At 42.3% G+C, this 21,092-nt stretch overlaps 1 protein-coding gene across 1 annotated transcript in view; it reads right to left on the minus strand.

Moving 5' to 3' along the window:
• The window catches only part of vwa8 (von Willebrand factor A domain containing 8), a 329,616-nt gene that overhangs the window by 182,704 nt on the left and 125,820 nt on the right, over positions 1-21,092 (minus strand). The window contains exons 15-19 of the mRNA XM_080204136.1: positions 19,507-19,675; positions 15,186-15,263; positions 13,324-13,439; positions 10,569-10,675; positions 10,373-10,479 (exon numbers count right to left, since the gene is read on the minus strand). Of these exons, the coding sequence (XP_080060262.1) occupies positions 10,373-10,479; positions 10,569-10,675; positions 13,324-13,439; positions 15,186-15,263; positions 19,507-19,675 (577 nt within the window). The remainder of the gene's footprint in view (positions 1-10,372; positions 10,480-10,568; positions 10,676-13,323; positions 13,440-15,185; positions 15,264-19,506; positions 19,676-21,092) is intronic.

The following is a 21,092-nucleotide window of genomic DNA, read 5'->3' on the forward strand; positions in this document are numbered from 1 at the left end:
GGAGGAACAAGCTTAAGAGGGTGAATGGTTTACTCTTGTTGTTATGTTGAGTGGAATTTCTGAATGCAACTATGTACATTCAGGGTCAGGCTTTTCAATTTAAAGTAATAAGGATGAATGATAAATAGGCAACTCAATAATAGATTGACTGCTGCTGCTGAGGGATATTTGAAAATTAGCAATTATGTAAATGGGAAAGTCAGAAATGAAAACTGAATTTTTCAAGAGCCTCGGTTTATTAATGGAGATTTAATTTTTAAGCTGCTTTGCTTTTATCAAGCTGCTTCCAAGAAGGAAAACACCTGCAAAAGAACAGTTATTTTGCCAAACCAAAATGGGCCATAACCTTTGCAACTGGATTATCTTGAGGTAGAACGACGTGTGAAAAAGCACTGAGGATTGGGTCACCACAAACACTCCAATTTACTAAAATAAAAGCAAAAATACTGCTGATGCTGGAAACCAAAAAAAAAACCAGAAAGCACTGGTTTCAATATGTCTGGCAGAATCTGTGGAGAGAGAAACAATTAAAGTATTGAATCAAGTATGAATCTTCTTCCTACAAAAGAGTAGAAATATGCTGTGAAAGGGGGCATGGGGAGGAAGAATAAAAGGGAAAGTTTGGAACAGGGTTGAGGACAGGAGAGATTAAATGACAAAGATGTCATGGAACAAAATGCAAAGGGAGTCCCCAGTGCTGAAAAGCAGAATAATGAACAATTCTGTCCAAAAGCAAAAACTTGAATAACAAGGTTCAGACCAGCAGTGTGGCAAAAAAAAATTAGAATTCAAACAGAGGACAGAGTTCATGATCTGGAATTGTTGAACTCAATGTTGAAACTCGGGGTCATGCTTGAAAAGTGAGTGGAGGTGTTCCATGAAGTGCTTGTCTGGTCTTCCTTATGTAGAGGAGGGCGCATACAGAATACTAATTGAAAGAAGTACAAATAAATCGTTGTTTCACCCGGAAGCAGTGTTTGGGGCCTTAACTGGAGAGGACAGATAAGGTCAATGGGCTGTGACTGCATGGGAAGGGGATGAAGTGTTGAGGGATGATTGGGGGGGGGTGTGTGTGTGTGTGTGTGTGGGGGGGGGTGGGTGTGGGTGTGTGGGTGTTGATTGAGGAGTGGGCTTGGGTGTCATGGAGGGAACATCCGTTTAGAATGCTGACAGCTGGAGCAGAGGGGAAGATGTGTTTCCTGCCCTAATATTTCACGGGATGTTGGCATCACTAACCAGGCCAGCATTTACTGACATCCCTAACTGCCCTTGTGAAGATGTGGTAAACCGCCTTCTTGAACCACAATTGTCCATGTGATGTAGGAGCATCCTGTACCCTAGTTACTGGGAAAACTATTGGGAGTACAAGTCCCCTGGACCTAATTACCGGTATTCTAAGGTCTTAAAGAAAGTGGCTGCAGTGATAGTGGATGCTTTGGTTGCATTCCTCCAAAATTCTTCCTGGATTCTGGAAGGGTCCCAGCAGCTTTCGAAATTGCAAATATAACATTTCTATTCAAGAAGAATGGGAGACGGAAAGCTGAAAACTATAGGGTTGGTTAGTCTAACATTTTTGTCAGAAGGCAACAGCAAGACCTTTGGAACATCACAATCCAATCAGGCAGAGTCAACATGGTTTTGTGAAAAGGAAATCATTGTTGGCAAATTTATTAGAGTTATTTGAGAAATCAAGAAGCAGGGAGAATAAAAAAGAACAAGTAGATCTGGTGCCTTTGGATTTCCACGCATTTGTTAAAGTACCATATAAAAAGATTTTTACAGAAGTTCAGAGCTCATGGTGTTGGAGGTAACATAATAGCATGGAGATAGGACTGGTTGGTCGAGAATCAGAATAAATTGGTCGTTTTTGGGCTAGTGAATTACACCGAGTGCTGCAAGGATCAGTGCTAGGACCTCAACATTTACAATCTATGAAAAACTTGGATTAATATGCAAATCAATAACATGGATGGAAGGGTCGAGTGTATGGTAGCTAAATTTGTTGATAACACAAAGGTAGGAAAGCACAAGGACACAAAGTGTCTGCAAACAGATCAAGATAGGTGGGTTGAACGAAAATGTGGCAGATTGAACATAATATGGACAAATGTGACCTTGTCCACTTTGACAGGAAGAATAGAAAAGCAGAAGATTATTGAAATAAAATAATTTAAATTATTTGAAGAGATTGCAGAATGCTGCAGTTCAGAGAGATCTATGGATCACAAAAAGCTAACATGAAGTAAAGCAAGAAATTAGAAAGGCAAATGAAATAGAACAAAGAACATAGAAAAACTGCAGCACAAACAGGCCTTTTGGTCAACAAGTTGCGCCGAACATCTTTACCTACAAGGCTTACCTATAACGCTCAATCCTACTAAGTCCCATGTACTCATCCAGAAGTCTCTTAAAAGACCCTATCGAATCCGCCTCCACCACCACCGCCGGCAGCCGATTCCACACACCCACCACCCTTTGAGTGAAAAACTTACCCCGACATCCCCTCTGTACCTACTCCCCAGCACCCTAAACCTGTGTCCTACTGTGGCAGCCAACTCAGCCCTGGGAAAAAGCCTCTGAGAATCCACCCAATCAATACCTCTCAACATCTTATACACTTCTATCAGGTCACTTCTCTCCAAGGAGAAAAGGCTGAGCTCTCTCAACCTATCCTCATAAGGCATGCCACCCAATCCAAGCAACATCTTTGTAAATCTCCTCTGCACCCTTTCAATGGCTTCCACATCCTTTCTGTAATGAGGCGACCAGAACGGAGCACAGTACTCCAAGTGGGGTCTGACCAGGGTCTTAAACAGCTGCAGCATTATCTCCCAACTCCTAAACTCAATTCCTCGATTGATGAAGGCCAGTACACCATACGCCTTCTTAATCACATCCTCTACCTGCGAAGCTAATTTGAGAGTCCTAAGAACCCCAACCCCAAGATCCTTCTGATCTTCCACACTGCTAAGAGTCTTACCCTTAATAATATATTCCTTCATCCCATTTGACCTGCCAAAATGAACCACTATACACCTATTGGTTGTCTGTATTATATGGGGGATGGAATATAAAAGTAGGGCAGTGTCACTACAACTGTAGAGTGCCTTAGTGAGACCACATTTTGTTTCCATGCTGAAGGCGGAATATAACGGTATTAGAAGCAGTTCAGAGAAGGTTCATCAAACTGAGCCCTGAGTTGAAGAGGTTATCTTAAGAAGAAAGGTTGAACAAATTAGGCCTAAATCCATTGGCGTTTTAAACTGAGAGGTGATCTTACTGAAACACATATGGTTAAAAGGAACCTGACAGGGTGGATGCTGGGAGGACTTTTTCCCTTCTGAAGGGGTCTAGAACAAGGTGGCATAGCTGAAAATAAAGCATCTCCCATTTAAAATGGAGGTGAGAAGGAATTTTTCTCTCGGAATATCATTTGTCTTTGGGATTGAGTTTAGGAGTCGGGAGATAATGCTGCAGCTGTTTAAGACCCTGGTCAGACCCCACTTGGAGTACTGTGCTCAGTTCTGGTCGCCTCATTATAGAAAGGATGTGGAAGCCATTGAAAGGGTGCAGAGGAGATTTACAAAGATGTTGCCTGGATTGGGTGGCATGCCTTATGAGGATAGGTTGAGAGAGCTTAGTCCTTGGGATTCCCTTCCCCAGCAAGCAATGGAGGCTGGGTTACTGAATATGTTCATGACTGAGTTAATTTTTGACTGATAGTTTGTCAAGGGTTAGGAGTGGCAGACAGCAAAGTGGAGTAACACTCCAAAATGGGGTGGCACAGTGGTTAGCACTGCTGTGTCACATCACCGGGGTCTTGGGTTCAATTCATTGCTTGGGTTACCATTTGTGTGGAATTTGCACATTCTCCTGTGTCTGTGTAGGTTTCCTCTGGGTGCTCTGGTTGCCTCCCAGAGTCCAAAGATGTGCGGGTTAGGTGGATTGGCCATGCTAAATTGTCCCTCATTGTCAGGGCGATTAGTGAGGGTAAATACATGGGGTTATGGGGATCAGGCCTGTTTGGGATTGTGGTCGGTGCAGACTCGATGGGCCAAATGGCCTGCTTCTGCACTATCTATAATTCTATGAATCAGGATGCGGAGATGCTGGCATTGGACTGGAGTAAGCACAGTAAGAATCTCACAACACCAGGTTAAAGTCCAACAGATTTATTTGGCAGCACAAGCTTTCGGAGTCTCGCTCCTTCTTCAGGTGAACGAGAGCATAAACAGACACATGGCATATACAGACACAAACTGAACTTATAAGATAATGGTTGGAATGCAAGACTTTACAGGTAATCAAGTCTTAAAGGTACAAACAATGTGAGTGGAGAGAAGGTTAAGCACAGGTTAAAACAATGTGTATCGTCTCCAGCCAGGACAGTTAGTGAGATTTTGCAAGCCCAGGCAAGTCGTGAGGATAACGGATAGTTATGAACTAAGATCCCGGTTGAGGCTGTCATGTGTGCAGAGCTTGGCTATCAGTTTCTGTTCAGCTATTCTGCGTTGCCGTGTGTTGTGGAGACAGCCTTGGAGAACACTTATCCGAAGATCAGAGGCTGAATGCCCGTGACTGCTGAAGTGTTCCCCAACTGGAGGGGAACACTCCTGCCTGCTGATTGCTGAGTGGTGTCCATTCATCTGTTGTCATCGTGTCTGCACGGTCTCCCCAACCTACCATGCCTCAGGACATCCTTTCTTGCAGCATATCAGGTCAACAATGTTGGCTGAGTTGCCAGTGTACGTACCATGTATCTGGTAGATGGTGTTCTCACGTGAGATGATGGCATCTGTGTTGAAGATCCAGCATGCCTTGGAGAGGTTGCTGTGGCAGGGTTGTGTGGTATCACGGTCACTGTTCTCCTGAAGGCTGGGTAGTTTGCTGCGGACAATGGTCTGTTTGAGGTTGTGCGGTTGTTTGAAGGGTGGGGTGTGGGGGTGGCCTTGGCGAGATATTCATTCTCATCAATGACACGTTGAAGGCTCCGGAGAAGATGTTGTAGCTTCTCTGCTCCGGGAAAGTACTGGACCACAAAGGGTACTCTATCTGCCGTGTCCCATGTTTGTCTTCTGAGGAGGTCGCTGAGGTTTTTTGCTGTGACACAATGGGACTGTCGACCAATGAATCGAGCACCATACCCTGTTCTTAGGAGGGTGTTTTTCAGCATCTGTAGGTGTCTGTCATCTGAGCAGATCTTGGAAGGCCTGTCTGTAGGGGGTGGCTTCTTTAATGTGTCTTGGGTGGAAACTGGAGAACTGGAGCATCATGAGGTTATCCACGGGCTTGCGGTACAGTGAAGTGCTGAGGTGACCATCCTTGATGGACATGCGTGCGTCCAAGAATGCAACCGATTCCAGAAAGTAGCCCATGGTGGGTCTGATGATGGGATGGAACTTACTGATGTCATCAGATAGTTGTTTCAATGATTGTTCGCCATGGGTCCAAAGGAAGAAAATGTCTGATGTATCTAGACATATCTGGTGTATAGCGTTGGATGAAAGTCCAGTGCGGTGAAGAGATCTTGTTCAAACCTGTGCATAAAGATATTGGCATATTGAGGTGCAAATTTGGTCTCCATGACCGTTCCGTGCGTCTGCATGAAGAACTGGCTGTTGAAGGTGAAGACGTTATGTTCTAGATGAAGTAGATGAGTTGTAGAATTGCATCTGGAGATTGGCAGTTGTCAGGATTGAGTACTGAGGTAGTTGCAGCAATTCCGTGGTCGCGGGGGATGCTGGTGTAGAGTGCTGAGACATCCATTGTGATGAGGAGTGCTCCTGATTCAACTGCTCCACATGTGCTGAGTTTCTGTAGGAAGTCCACAGTGTCGCAACAGAAGCTGGGGATTCTTTGTACGCTGGATTTCAGGATGCCCTCAACATATCCGGAGAGGTTCTCACACAGGGTCCCACTGCCCGATACGATGGGACAGCCGGGTATGTTAGCCTTGTGTATCTTTGGGAGACAGTAGAGATCTCCAACGCGGGGAGTACGTGGGATGAGAGCATGGAGGGTGCTCTGAAGGTCCGGATCAAAGGTCTTAATCAGTCTGTTGAATTGACGGGTGTGTTCTTTGGTCTGATCTGCGGATAACTGTCTGCAGTGTTCCTTGCTGTTCAGTTGTCCGTACATTTCTTTGCAGTAATCCGTTCTGTTCAGTATGTCTGCTGGTTTGATGACAATGTTGCAGTTGGTCTTGAGAGCGTGGATGGCATTGCGTTGTGCTTGGGTGACATTTGGGCTGTCTTGTCTCTCTTCACTCATATTGTCTGTACGTTTAAGACTTTATTATGTAAAGACCCACATTCCAACCATATCTCGTAAATTGAGTTTGTGTCTGTATATGCCCTGTTTGTGAACACAACTTCTCACTCACCTAATGAAGGGGCGAGACTCTGAAAGCTTGTGCTGCCAAATAAACCTATTGGATTTTAACCTGAGGTTGTGAGACTTCTTTCTATGAATCAGACCAGCCATGATCTGTAGAATGGTGCAGCAGGCTCAATCGGGGGGCTGAATGGCCTAATCGCGCTCCTATTTCTTTTAATTAATTTTTAATTTGATGTCTGCTCGAGATGGGAGAACCTGTGCATTTGCACGTGGAGCCCGAGGATCAATTTTCAAGGGCAGAGTGGGCAATGATATTCTATTCCCCATTCTCTCATTCTTCTTCATGTGGAGTGAAGAATGGACTCCTGAGAAAGGAGAGAAGAGATTAGAAGCCACACTGGGGTCATTCTGGTTTGATGAATCAAGCTGTGTCAAATAATTCTTCTCATAATAAGCATTTGTGACCTTGTGAAATGTAAAAGAATTAGATCAGTAACAGTGAAGAGTTGGGGAATCACAAGACTCCAGAGAGATGTGACATTGGTGATAATATAGGTGGCAATCCAGGCCAGAATAACACATATTTAATGCCATTGGCAAGTGTCTCATGAACAGAGGGGCCATCTGGAATGACTGCCAGAAAATCTAGGTTAGTATTAATCAGGTCAAATAATGCAGGGCATTTTAACTGTTTGTCAGTATTTGATCAATTGATTTTCTTAGCAAAAGCTGTTCAGCGAAAATAAACCAGTTCAGGCAAATTAAATTTCAAGTGACTGAACTTATCCACACAATTCTTTGTGCTCTGGTTATTAAGGATTCCTCCTGACGAGCAAAATTTGCCAACAATACTCTAGTCATTTGCCCAAAAGCTCTGGAGCTGCTAACTACCAGGTTTCTCCCATCAACTGTACATCACAACTGTGCTGCCAAAACAATATCTCCCTCCTACTGCTCTTCCACCTGCAATAACCATATACCTGCTTTACCTGCGATAGTCATACTGACTTGTAACAGCAGTCGCTCTGTTAACAATATGAACATGATGTGGAGATGCCAGATTTGAACTGGGGTAAACACAGAAGTCTCATGACACCATGTTAAAGTCCAACACGTTCATTTGGTAGCACAGGCCACTAGCTTTCGGAGTGATGCCCCTTCATCAGGTAAGTAGGAGCTCTGTTCACAAACAGGGCATATAAAGACACAAACTCAATTTACAAAATAATGGTTGGAATGCGACTCTTTACAGGTAATCAAGTCTTAAAAGATACAGGCAATGTAAGTGGATTTTGATCCACTCACATTGTCTGTACCTTTAAGACTTGATTACCAGTAAAGACTTGCATTCCAACCGTTACTTTGTAAATTGAGTTTGTGTCTTTATATGCCCTGTTTGTGAAAAGAACTCCCATTCACCTGATGAAGGGCAGCGCTCCGAAAGCTAGTGGCTTGCGCTACCAAATAAACCTGTTGGACTTTAACCTGGTGTTATGAGACTTCTAACAATATGAAATCCAGAGGGGAGGGCAGAATGACTGCCTTTGACATCAAGGCAGCATGTGATCAAGTATGGCATCAAGGGGCCTCAGTAAAACAAGAGGCAATGGGAATCGGGGGGAGACTCTTCACTGGTTGGAGTCATACCTGGCACAAGGAAGATGGTTGTGGTGACTGGAGGCCAATCATCTCAACTTCAGGATATAACTGCAAGAGTTCTTCGGAGTAGTGTCCTCGGCTTAACTAACTTCAGCTCCTTCATCAATGACTCTAATTCCATCATAAAGTCAGATGTTTGCTAATGATTCCACAATGTTCAGCACCATTCGTGACTCCTTGTAAACCAAATGCAACAAGATCTGGGCAATATCCAGGCTTGAGTTGACATGTTGCAAATAACAGTTGCTCCACACAATGCCAGGCAATATACTTCTCCAACAAGATAGAATCTAACCATTGTTCCTTGACATTCAATGGCACTATCATCACTGAATCCCCCTTATCAACATACTGGGGATTATTATTGACCAGAAACGTAGCTGCACTACCTAAATAAATACTGTGGCTATAACATCAGGTCAGAGGCCAGGAATCCTGCAGCGGGTAAGCCACTTCCTGACTCCCCAAAGTCTGTCCACCATCTAGAAGACACAAGTCAAGAGTGTGATGGAACACTCTCCACTTGTCTGTGCAGCTTCAACAACACTCAAGAAGCTTGAAACTATCCAAGACAAAGGAGCCCACTTGATTGGCACCCCATCCACAAACATTCATTCCTTCCACCACTGATGTACAGTGACACCTGTGTGTACCACCTATAAGATGCACTGTAAGAACTCACTAAGAATACAGAGGCAGCACTTTCCAATTCCATAATTACTACCATCTAGAATGACAGGTGGAACAGACACCTGGGAACACCACCACCACTTGGAAGCTCCTCTCCAAGTTCCTCACCATCCTGACTTGGAACTATATCTCCATTCCTTCACTGTCACTGGGTCAAAATCCTGAAACCCATTCCGGAACAGCACCGTGGATACACCTACACCACATGGACTGCAGCAGTTCAAGAGGGCAACTCACCCCACTTTTGGAAGGGCAATTAAGATTGAGCAATAAATGTTGGCCTAACCATCAGCACTCTCATTCCGAGAATGAATAGTTGAAAAATATGACACATACAACATTAGGCCACATTGCAATGTAGTTGCACCTATGGTCTTCCCTCAAACTATAACTTTTTGTGGAATAAAAGAGGGGAAAATAGTTTTGTGCTGTTTTCAGCAGGAAACATTCAGAGTGCATAAAGTTGGAAATGAGTTTCCGAGTCAGCATGGGTTGAAATGATACGCACATTTGAAGTAATTTGAACACTGGATCAGCCTGAACTGCACTGACAATCTAATTTAGCACAAACAGGAATTCTCATCCTGTAAAGCAATGGGCAGTGTTAATTTTATTTGTTATGAGACTATCCATCTATAGAATAGACTCCCTTTGATGGTGGAAGCAATCACTGATACATTCAAATACAAAGTAGATAGATTTCTTTCCAGAAATAACATTTCAGGATGCACTATATGAGTGACTGGAGTCATGATGTGTGGTGTGTGTACTTGGGACGAACAGATAACCTATCAACCAAAAATTTTCTTTAGCACTGGAGTTTTCCAAGCTTTATATCTGTGCCTTTTGCCGACAGAATCATAGAATGATTAATGCACAGGAGGCTATTTGGCTTGCTGTGTCACTGCTGACTTTCCAATGGAGTATTTCATTTAATGTTACTCCTCTGCCCCTCCTCCCTATAACCTGGCATACTTTTCTTTTACAGATCATAATCCAATTCCCTCTTGAATGCTTTGATTGAGCCTGCATCTACACCAGCTACAAACATTCACACAGTAACAACCTGCATTCATACAGCACTTAGAAGGTAGTCAGACATTCCAGGTGCTATATGCACGAACATAATAAAAAGATCGAATGGGTGATAAAATTTATTACTGATATCTAACTGTTAAAAAGTCGTAAGACCTGAAATCGTTACCACACTTTCTTCTCTCCACAAATGTTGCTGAGTAATTCCAGCATTTTCCACACAGAGACAATTTCCATTGTTGCTTTATCATTGTTTGCAGGCTCCTGGGGAAAGTCTTCATTCAAAGGAACTCAGTGCCTGATTGAGGGACCCAGCATTGGAAAGAGGATTGGGGGCCCAATCAGAGTCAAATCCCTGCCCTTGCTGCCGAACACCCCCTCCCCTCACTCTATTCCAGCATCATTCACCTCCAGCCTGATAATCCCAGGCATCAGGTCGGTGTCATGCCCACAGCAGATACTACGGTCATTATCATATTGCTGTTTGTGGTGTTTGTCTTGCCTTGTGGCTGTCATGTTTCATACGTTCAAACAGTGACCACACTTCAAAAAATACTGCCTTGTTGAAAAGCACTTTGGAACATGAAAGGCTCAAGTCCTTCTTTTGCCTTCATTATGGCAACTAAAAATCTGAAAATCAATAATTACCTACCTGAGCATTTTCATAAAAGAGAACATCTGGTACTTTCATCTTTTCATCTGGCTTATACAACGGAACAGAAACCTTCCCAATTGTAAGGATCCCAGACTTGATTTCACCTGGAATTGCAGACATTTAACATTTGCGATATTCTACAAATCACAATTCAACAAGATTACAAAAAAGAACTGAGTGAACTTGAACTTACATCTAATGCTGGCCCCTTCCTGCTCCTTCACATCATCAGATGTTGCCTCAATTCCTGAATCTTTCAGGTTCTTCTGCAAAGCTGATCGGGCGAGGGTTGGCAAAAATCTGGAGAAACAAACACAGGTTTATATTTGTTTTACTCTGACGCCTGCTGTGTCAGCCACACTACTTGTAATGAAATCATGTTACTTTCTTTTAAACAACTGTCCATTGAGGAAACCTTATAAATTGGGACTCTGATGGACAAGTAGTTGCAAGGTTAATACCTGACATGAAATCTTGTTTGAACCACATGAGAGGTTTTACAATACTTTTATAAAGCTCTAATTAACAATTCGGAGCAAAGACATGAACTCCTGTCTGCAAACAATATGTATCTGGACATTACAGGCATATTGCATACAACTCCCAATCCAATTGGATGAGGGGCATGACTTCTCAATACCTGCATGTATTTGTGAAATTGATCCAAGTTTCTGTATGAGGTTCCAGATATAAAACACACAATTTTTTTTCACAGATCATACAGCGCCAAAGGGAGGCATGTAACCTATTATGTCAGGACTGGCACTTTGGAAATGGTAGCCAATTAATTGCATTCCCCTGTTCTTGTCCCATTGCTCTGAAAGTTTCTCCTTACTAAGTAATTATCCATAATTTGAAAGTTATTACTGAATCTGCTTCCATCACTCTTTTAGGTTGCACAGACCAGATCATAAAAACTCACTGCATAAGATTATTAAGCCTCATTTTGTAGTTGTAATGATGGTGAAACTCAATATTCCACTAAAACTGACAGCAACTTTACAAGTCTGTCCATGCGCAGAATAATGTGGAAATCCCAAAGTTGCTGACAGTGATTCTACTCCTCCAAAGGAGCATTCCAGACTATAATCCCAAAGAGAGGTAATTTGATAAAAGCTTTCACTTTTATTGTGTTCACCTCATTGAATGCTCTGCCACCCATACCCTAACTTACACAACACCCTTTCACCCATCAGCCCTGTGCTCATTAACATATACCAGCTTCTGGTCGGACAAAGCCTCAATTTTAAAAATTGCATTATTTTTTCAAATCCCTCCATGGCCTATCTCTGTACCTCCTCTAGCTCTAAAACCTCTGAGATATCTGTGTCACCTGATTCTGGCCTATCATTCACAATGTCCATCACTATGGCTGCACTTTCAGTTGGTTTGGCTTAAAGTCTGCAACTCTCTACCAAACTACTAAAACTTCATCTCTTTGCTGAGCCACGCCTTAAAATTTCTCTCTTTGACCTCTTTGAATTCAATGATCAACCATAACTAAAATGAATGGCAGAGAAGGCTTGAAGGGTTGAACGATCGACTCCTGCTTCTAGTATCTATGACCAAGATTTGTGTCTCCTAACCTGATACCCACTTATGTAACTCAGTGTCACATTTTGTTCAATAACTCTTCTGTGAAGCACCTTTAGGTGTTTCACTAATTTATAAATGCTACAAAAATGCAATTGGTTTATCTTTAGCAGAAAATTAGTAGATTTTCAAGGGAAAATATATCAATGGCAAGTTTAAACTATTGTTTAATAGGAGGGTTCCACCAGTCTAATACTGAAAATCCCCTATGGTAATATCTGCCACAAAATAGAAATAATTTATACAGATTCCTGGATTGTCGGTGGCTCATATTGTCATCTCATGTCCATGATAATTATATTCATATCTTTTACAGTGATGTGTTTGCAAGTTTGATACAGTGCCAGTTCTTTAGAATGTGGGTGAAACCATTTTTTCTTAAACTTTTATCCCTTCCTCTCTTAAAGGTGCAGAATCACAGTTCAACAATTCCCCAAGAGACCCTTCAGTCTCCTGCATTATTCACACGTGCACCTAGATGGACAATACAACTGTAGTCAGTTCAACTTCATATCAGGAGATACCTGCTTGAGCACTTGCAGGCTTCTCTCCCCAATCTGACCCTGAAAGTGACAGTAAGGACTATCAGCACAACTCTGGCTACGATCATTTGGTTCACTGTGTACTTGAACTTAAAAGAAGGGCCTTCACAATCGCAGGGGTCGGTCTGATGAACTTCATTCAATGCCTCCAAGGCAAATGTATACCTCCTTGGGCAAGAAAACTATCAGTTCAATGCCAACCGACCCTCACCTAATCAGCTATCAAGGAAACCCTTTCATGTACTTCACTTCATTTTAGAAAAACAAGACGCACTTCATTTTAGAGAAACAAGACCAACTTCATTAACCCTTTATCTTCCCCCAACCAAATCATCACAGTTTCCTGATTCTGCACCCAGAATGAAATATTTTACTTTAATCCTCAACTTGATTAAAATTCATACAGTAACTAGAAGGAATGTTTCTATCTAATTTGTAGGAATTAATTTTTAAACTAACATTACATCACTTTCAAAATAATAGCTTAATCATTAAAACTCTCAGTAGATTATTGCCTGCCCTCCTTGGCATTGTGCAGAGTGGGCAACACTGCATACTCAGATTCCACTCACATTCTGCCCATTTAAATTAATGGAAGAAAAATTAGACAGCCTCCATTCCAGCCTCTTGCATGCATCTCCCTCCCCCAGTTCAATATTTCTCCCTGTGTTTTGCCAGACTGTGCAAACAAAGCTTCTCCCCATCATCGCTTAAGTGAAGCTGAATGTGGGAAACACTGAGAACAGCTCAATAATGACCTCCAAAATGTGTGAGCACTTGTTAACAAGGGTCAAGAACAAAACGCCATGCTACCTGGAGAGACAGGCTTTATTTACAGCATGGTACAGGCTTTCCTCTGGATAGTGTGAGAGTCGGTTGCAGATTCGGAGTAACTGCCGTGTGGAAAGTGATGAAGCCAGAGACTGTGCCTGAAAGATCAAAGAAAACAAATGATCCAACGTTAGCAGCGATCTCTCTTATCAAATCCTTCAGGATTACTTTAGAATTGAAGGCTGCAAAAATAATATTGAAGAAGAATTCTGATCTGAGATTACTCTGCAATGATACTCCCATAAAATAGAGACTATAATTCAAATGAAAAGAACCTTGGAATGTTCTCAGGACATAAACAAAGAGCGGGATTTTCCTCCACATCTGTGGCGTGTTTTACTGGCAGCAAGATGTTATAGTGTCACTGTGGTCAATGAGCTTTCCTATTGAACAGACCCCTTGCTGCCGGGAAATCCCAGGCAGGGTGCACCATCAGCAGGACCATAAAATCCCACCAGCGTAAATGGTAGCAAGATTTCAGCCAAAGACTTGCATTTATATAGGCTGGAATTTTACCACCCTGCCAGACACAGGAATTGGAGTGGGTGAGGGGCAGACCGTAGAAAGGTCCATTGACCTCAGGTGGGATTTTACAGTTTTGGGACAAACCCACAATTTCTTTCATGGTCTCAAGATATCCCAAAGCATTTTACAGCCAATTCTTTGATGCACAGTCACTGCTATAATGATGGAATAATATCAGCCACCGTGCACAGAGCAAGCTCCCACAAACAGCAATCAGATCCACTCATCTGTTTTTAGTGATGTTAATCAAGTGATAAAAGACTATTAAATATACGAGCAGGAACCCTGCTACTATTTTTTGAAATAGTGCTGTGGGTTTGAAAGCCATTTGAGAAAGTTTACAGGTCTTAGCTAACATCTCATTGGAAAGAAAGCATCTCCGACAGTACTGCATTGAAGTTTTAGTTCAGAATTTTGTGTTCATGTCTCTGGAGTGGAACTCAAGCCCACCTTCTAACAAGAGTGACTGGCTGACTTGATATTTGTGTTGTAAATATTAGATTTGTTTTATCCCTGTTCTGAAACACAATATTTTCTTATTTTCTAAGACTTCTTCCCATCCTGATCTTTTAATTTCTGTGATCAAATTCCTCTGGAAAGCAGTCCATCTGAAAAATGATCAACTTGCTCCAGTGAGACAAAGAACTCCTTCAGGCAGGGATACTTTAGGAGATGGAAATGTAGGAGCGGAAGTAGGCCCTTTGGCCCCTCGATCTACCTCAATGCCATTTTCCTGCACTATCTCCATATCCCTTTACATCACTGGTATCTGGAAATCTATCGATCACAGCTTTGGACATACTCAATGACTGAGCCTCTACAGCCATCAGAGCTAGAGAATTCTAAAGATAAACCACTCTTTGACTGAAGAAATTCCTCCTCAACTCAGTCTTAAATGGTCTATCTCTTACTCTGAGACTGTGCCCCTTGGTTCTACACCCACACCCTCACCAGCCGGGGGGAACATTATTTCTACATTGATCTGTCGAGCTCTGTAAGAATTTTGTATGCTTCAATGAGATCACCTCTCACTGTTCCAAACTCTAGAAAATACAGGTCCAGTCTCCTCAAGCTCTCTTCATAGGACAACCCTGCCATCCTAGGAGTTTGCTTGATGAATCTTCATTGCATTCCCTCTATGGCAAGTATACCTTTCTTTAGGTAAGGAGACCAAAACTGCACATGATCCAGTTCCAGTCTCACCAAGATCCAAGTGCAGTTTCACCAAGGCTACATACAATTCCAGCAAGGCTTCCTTACTCCGGTATTCAAATGCTCTAGCAAGAAGTAGAATAGTTTTCTGGCTAAGTTGAACTTACTGTAGGGTCACTGGTTTGCCGAAGCTTGTGAGTAAAATGCAATAATTGGTCAACGGCCTCTTTTGGGACACGTGGAACCTGCAGGGACAAAACATGACAACACATAACCAACAATTTTCTAAGCGTGTCAAAAGAACTTGATTTGTCCAAAGATATCCAGGTTAGATGGATTAGCCATGCTAAATTGCCTCTTAGTATCCTAAAATGTGTAGATTAGGGATAATAAATATGTGGGTTATAGGGATAGGGCTTGGGTAAGATGCTCTGTTACAGAGTTGGTGCAGACTCGATGGGTCAAATAGCTTCCTTCTGCATTGTAGAGATTCTTTGATTCAGTAGCTTTCACAACCTCAGGATGTCCAAACCACTTTACAGGCACTTTTCAAAGGTAGTCACTGTTGCAATGCCGAAGTGTGGCAGTCGCATGCATCAAGATCCCATAAACAGCAATAAGGTTTGGTTCAGATAGCCTGTTCTTAGATAAGTTTATGGCACAAATATTGATCAGGACTCAGAGGAGAAATCCCAGTCCTTCACAGAATCACAGAATTGTTATGACTCTTCTATACTGGCACTTCAAATAAGCAACTCATCGTGTACCCATTCGCACTTTCTCCATGTAGTGTGTACATTTTTCCTTTTCAGATAACAGTCTAACTCCCTTCTGAATGCTTCAATTGAACCTAGTTGCCTCCACTACATTCTCAAGCAATGTATTCCAAACCCTAATAACTTGTTGCATAAAAACATTTCCCTTTGTTTAACTATTGCTTCTTTTATTAATTACTTTAAATCTGTGCCCGCTTGCTCTCAATCCTTTCATGACTGGGAACAATTTCTCTCTATTCAGACCCCTCATGATTTCAAATAATGTCATCAAATCTCCTCTCATCTCCTTAAGGGAAAATAGTCACAACTTCTCCAATCTATCTTCATAACTGAGGTGGGAAGTACATGATAAAATAGGACAGCTTCGTCAAGGGGAGGTCATGTCTGACAAATCTGTTAGAGTTCTTTGAAGAGGTAACAAGGAAGTTAGATAAAGAACAGCCAGTGTTCATGATTTCTTTAGATTTCCAGAAGGCCTTTGACAAGGTACTGCATAGGAGACTGTTAAATAAGTTAAGAGCACATGGTGCTAAGGGTAAGATCCTGACATGGATAGAGGATTGGCTGACTGGCAGAAGGCAGAGACTCTGGGTCTATACTCGTTGGAGTTTAGAAGGATGAGGGGTAGAGTTCTTATTGAAACTTACAGAGGCCTGGAAACAGCAGACTTGGAGAGGATGTTTCCATGAGTAAGAAAAACTAGAACCAGAGGGCACAACCTCAGACTGAAGGGATGATCCTTTAAAACAGAGATGAGGAGGAATTTCTTCATCCAGAAAGTGGGGAATCTGTGGAACTCTTTGCCATAGAAGGCTGTGGAGGCCAGTTCATTGAGTGGCTTTAAGACAGAGATAGATAAGTTCTTAATTAATAAGGGGATCAGGGGTTATGGGGAAAAGTCAGGAGAATGGGGATGAGAAAACCGTGATTGAATGGTGGAGCAGACTCAATGGGCCGAGTGGCCTAATTCTGCTCCTATGTCTTATGGTCGCATTGTGCAACTTCAGAATTCACTAATTTTGGATATGCATATGATAAATACAAGATGTAAATAGCCTATGAAAGCATAAATATTGGTAATGCTGTATTAATAATACTGAAACTGATTGAAAATAATGGCAATAGAAGATCAGGTGAACCGCTGGAAAAACAGATCGATTCATGACATTATAGAGTCATAGAGTTTTACAGCACCGAAAAAGGCCCTTCAGCCCTGCACTGACTATTCTATTAGTCTGCACTGACTATTCTAATCCCATTTTCCAGCATTTGGTCTATAGCCTTGTATGCCTTGGCATCACAAGTGCCCATCTAAATACTTACTAAATGTTTAGAGGGTCACTGCCTTAATCACCCTTTCAGGCAGTGAGTTCCTGACTCCCACCACCCTTAGGGTGAAAAAGTGTTTCCTCACATCCCGCTTAAACCTCCTGCCCATTACTTTAAATCTATGTCCCCAAGTCATTGATTCCTCCACCAAGGGAAAACGTTTCTTCCTTTCTATCTAGCCCCTCAGAATTTTATACATCTCAAATCATGTCTCCCCTCAATCTCGACCATACCAAGGAAAGCAACCCGAGTCTATCCAGTTGCTGCTCGTAACTAAAACTTTCCAGCACTGGCAACCTCCTGGTAAATCTCCTCTGCACCCTTTCCGGTGCTATCACATCCCTCCGATAATGTGGATTCCAGAATTGCACACAATACTCCAGCTGTAGCCTAATAAGCATTTTATACAGTTGTATAATTTGGTCATAACCTCCCTACTCTTAAACTCTATGCCTTGACAAATAAAGGCAAGTATAACATCATTACAAAAGATAGCAGTTATGCTGAAATCTAGAAATTTGAACAGAATTTTGTCAATATTTTATAAGCTATGCTTTTATATCCCATTTAAATTTTGCTTCTATTACTTGCATTGCATTCAAAATTGTGTAAGTTCTGTCAGGTATTATATTAAAATATGGAAAAGGTGTGCATGATTTCAAAACAGGGTCCAAATTACACCAGAAGTCATTGGCCCAACTATTACCTGCTGTCTATCCTATTGGACCTAAAAATTACGTGCGAGCGAGACAGAGATCCCAATGTTAGGGATTGCCGGAACATCACCCCTTCTCCCATCCCGTGCCTGATTAACCAAGCAAGCCCTGACCCCACCTACCTTAGTTGTTGCTCCAGGGGCTGCTGCAGTACCAAAAGTGGTCACCATTCATGGCGCTCTGCTGCTGGAACTGAAGCCTGCCAATTTTCTGATCGCCCGCTAGCTCTTGGAGGCGGTAAATCTTGTCATGTTCAACCAACTACTCGTCTGAGCCATATAAAATGCAACTAGGACTGGTGGAGGCAACTTTCCCAATGACTTTCCAGGCACTGAAAAGTCTGACAACACCAGGTTTAAGTCCAACCGATTTATTTGATAGTAAACTCACTAGCTTTCGGGGTTTGTCCCTTCGTCGGGTGAATGGAGAGTTTGGTTGGACTTAAACCTGGCGTTGTCAGACTTTTTACTGTCCAACGCCAGCATATCCACATCATGACGACTATTTCCAGGCAGTGGGCAGGGCCAACATCTTCACATGGCCTTCATTCAGAGCAATGGCCAAGGAGATCAAGCAAATCACCCATGGTGTAGCTCACGTTGAATTGGAGGATATGTTGTTTAATAAGGGTGGTGGCTGCATGTGTTCTTGTTGTCTTTTGGTTCCCTGATGTTGTTATTAAACACATTTCAGGTTTTTAAAAAGATCAGAAACACTTTGGGTGGAATTTTCCTGTCCCGTCCGCCACGGGAATCATGCAAAGACCCATTGACCTCAGGTAGGATTTTCTGATCTTGGGGAGTGAGTGGCCGGAAAATCCCGCCCTTTATGTATAATTTTGCCGTGCTGTTAGGTTGAAAAGAAAATCAACGCCATCAACTCCTTTAATTTTTGGGCCAGGAATTATAACAGTTAGGAAAAGAGTAATCTCCCGAAATGAGTGGTTGTACAGATAATGGATGAATTTGTTAGCTTTCAAAATTCCCTCGTGACTTTAGGTTGCTGTCTTCCCGCGTGCCTTTAAGCTTTGGGAGTCATTAAATGAGTTACTTGCTGCATGATTCCTAGCCTCTGACCTGCACTTGCAGCCACAGTATTTATATGGCTAGACCAGTTCCATTTCTGGTCAATCATTATCCTACGATGTCGATAGTGGAGGATTCAACGATGGTAATGTCATTGAATGTCAAAAGGTAATAGTTAGATTCTCTCTTGTTGGAGATGGCTATTGTCTAGCACTTGTGTGGCACAAATGTCATTTGCCACTTATCTGTCTAGGTCTGAATGCTGTCCAGGTCTTATTGTATGTGGACACAGACTGATTCAGCATCTCTGGTGTTCTGGATGGTAATAAACATTGTGCAATCATCAGCGAGTATATCCACTTTGACAAGGTTTAAATGACAATGCTTTTAAAAAAGTATAATGCGTTAGAAGGGTTATGAAACGTGGAAACCTAGTGATCTAGGATTTGGAAATATTAAGAAAGCAGATTCTAATTGATATTGCTACCTACACATGTTTGGACAATTTGGCATGACTCATTTCTTGTAGCATGGCTATTTCAACCCAAGAAAAGCATGAATTATAAAACACAAAGTATACTATGAAGTTGCAACACCCTGAACCGACAGAAGCAACCAGGGTCCGAACCCTAGCATGCTTACCATTTTTGTAAGAATGTTCATTTCTTCTTTCAAAGCAAGTGATCCTACGCTGTGAAAGAGGAACATAGTCAGTAGCTCGGAGCTCAGCCATTGCTGAGTGCTACTGCCCACCACTGGAGGCTCAGCCAAGGCTAGAATCCTGAAGGATGGATGGATGGGGTAAATCAATCTGGAATAAACAAAGATAACAGTCAACAAAGTAATATCAGATTCAATCCAGTGGAAAAAATTGGTTTCAACTTTGCACATACGAATTGCACATATAATCCCAAAAAAAAGTAGTGAAACAATTTAGTATAAAAGTAAAACACTGCGGATGCTGGAAATCTGAAATAAAAACAGAAAATAGAGTCATGGAAGTTTACAGCATGGAAACATACCCTTCAGCTTAACTTGTCCAGACATCCCTTTGCCTTCTCACAAACTCCCCCAATTAACTTTTGAGAGTTCCTCCTGATAACATCAAAATTGGTCTTGTCCCAATTTAGCATTTTAACTTTTGGACCAGACCTGTGCAAGGTCAGGCGTTGAAAATATAATCTTGTTAGTGCAGGCGCACTGAAACAAGCTCACAAAGGAACTGGCTGACGGGTAGAAGACAGTAGGTAATTGCTGAAGGAGTTATGTCAGGGTGATTGGGGGATGCAGGGGGAGTTACTGAGTGGACTGCCCAAAAATTAGCGTTGAAGCATTATAATTTTACACAAATGACTGGGATTCAGGAATCCCATGCAGACTGGTCAAATTTACGGACGATACAATATTTATGGAGTGAAAGAAGGCACCCCCGAAATTCCAAAAAGCGAACAGAACAATGGCAGGTTAACTTAAATGCAGCCAATTGCGAAGTACAGCACATGGGAGGAGGAAATGGACAATACGCAGGCCTGGGCAAAGCTGGTAAAAGCAGGGAACTAGGGACTCAGTTTCAATTCCAGCCTTGGGTCACTGTCTGTGTGGATTTTGCACATTCTCCCCTGTCTGTGTGGGTTTCCTCCAGGTACTCTGGTTTCCATCCACAGTCCAAAGATGTGCGGGTTATGTTGACTGGCCATGTTAAATTGACCCATAGTGTTGGGGATTAGCAGGGTGAATATGAGAGGTTACGGAATAGAGCGTGGATGGGATTGTGGGTGGTGCTGACTTGATGGGCTGAATAGCCTCCTTCTGCCCTGTAGGGATTCTACCTATCATTCTCCATTGCTACCTTAAAACTAATTATGGTCACTGGTCCCAAAGTGATCCCTCACTAATACTTCGGTCACCTGCCCTTCCTTATTTCCCAAGTGCCGGAAAAAGTCAGCTGGTCTGGAAGTATCTGTGGAAAGAGAAATAAAGTTAACATTTCAAGTTCATATGACTCTTCTTCAGAGCTCTGAATAGGGTATTCAAGGTACTGAAGTACGGTCGGGATAAATAGTGAGAAACTGTTTCCACTCAACAGAGCATCAAGAACTAATAATAATTGGCAAAAAGTTTAAAAGTGATATGGGGGAAAAAGTGTTCACCCATAGGTTGCTTGGAGTCTGGAACGAACTTCCCGAGAGGGAAGTGGAGACAGCTGAGGTATTCAAAATGGAATGGGA

Source organism: Carcharhinus amblyrhynchos, chromosome 15 (genome assembly GCF_965287045.1).
Source record: "Carcharhinus amblyrhynchos chromosome 15, sCarAmb.v2.hapA, whole genome shotgun sequence".
In the NCBI taxonomy this organism is placed as follows: domain Eukaryota; kingdom Metazoa; phylum Chordata; class Chondrichthyes; order Carcharhiniformes; family Carcharhinidae; genus Carcharhinus; species Carcharhinus amblyrhynchos.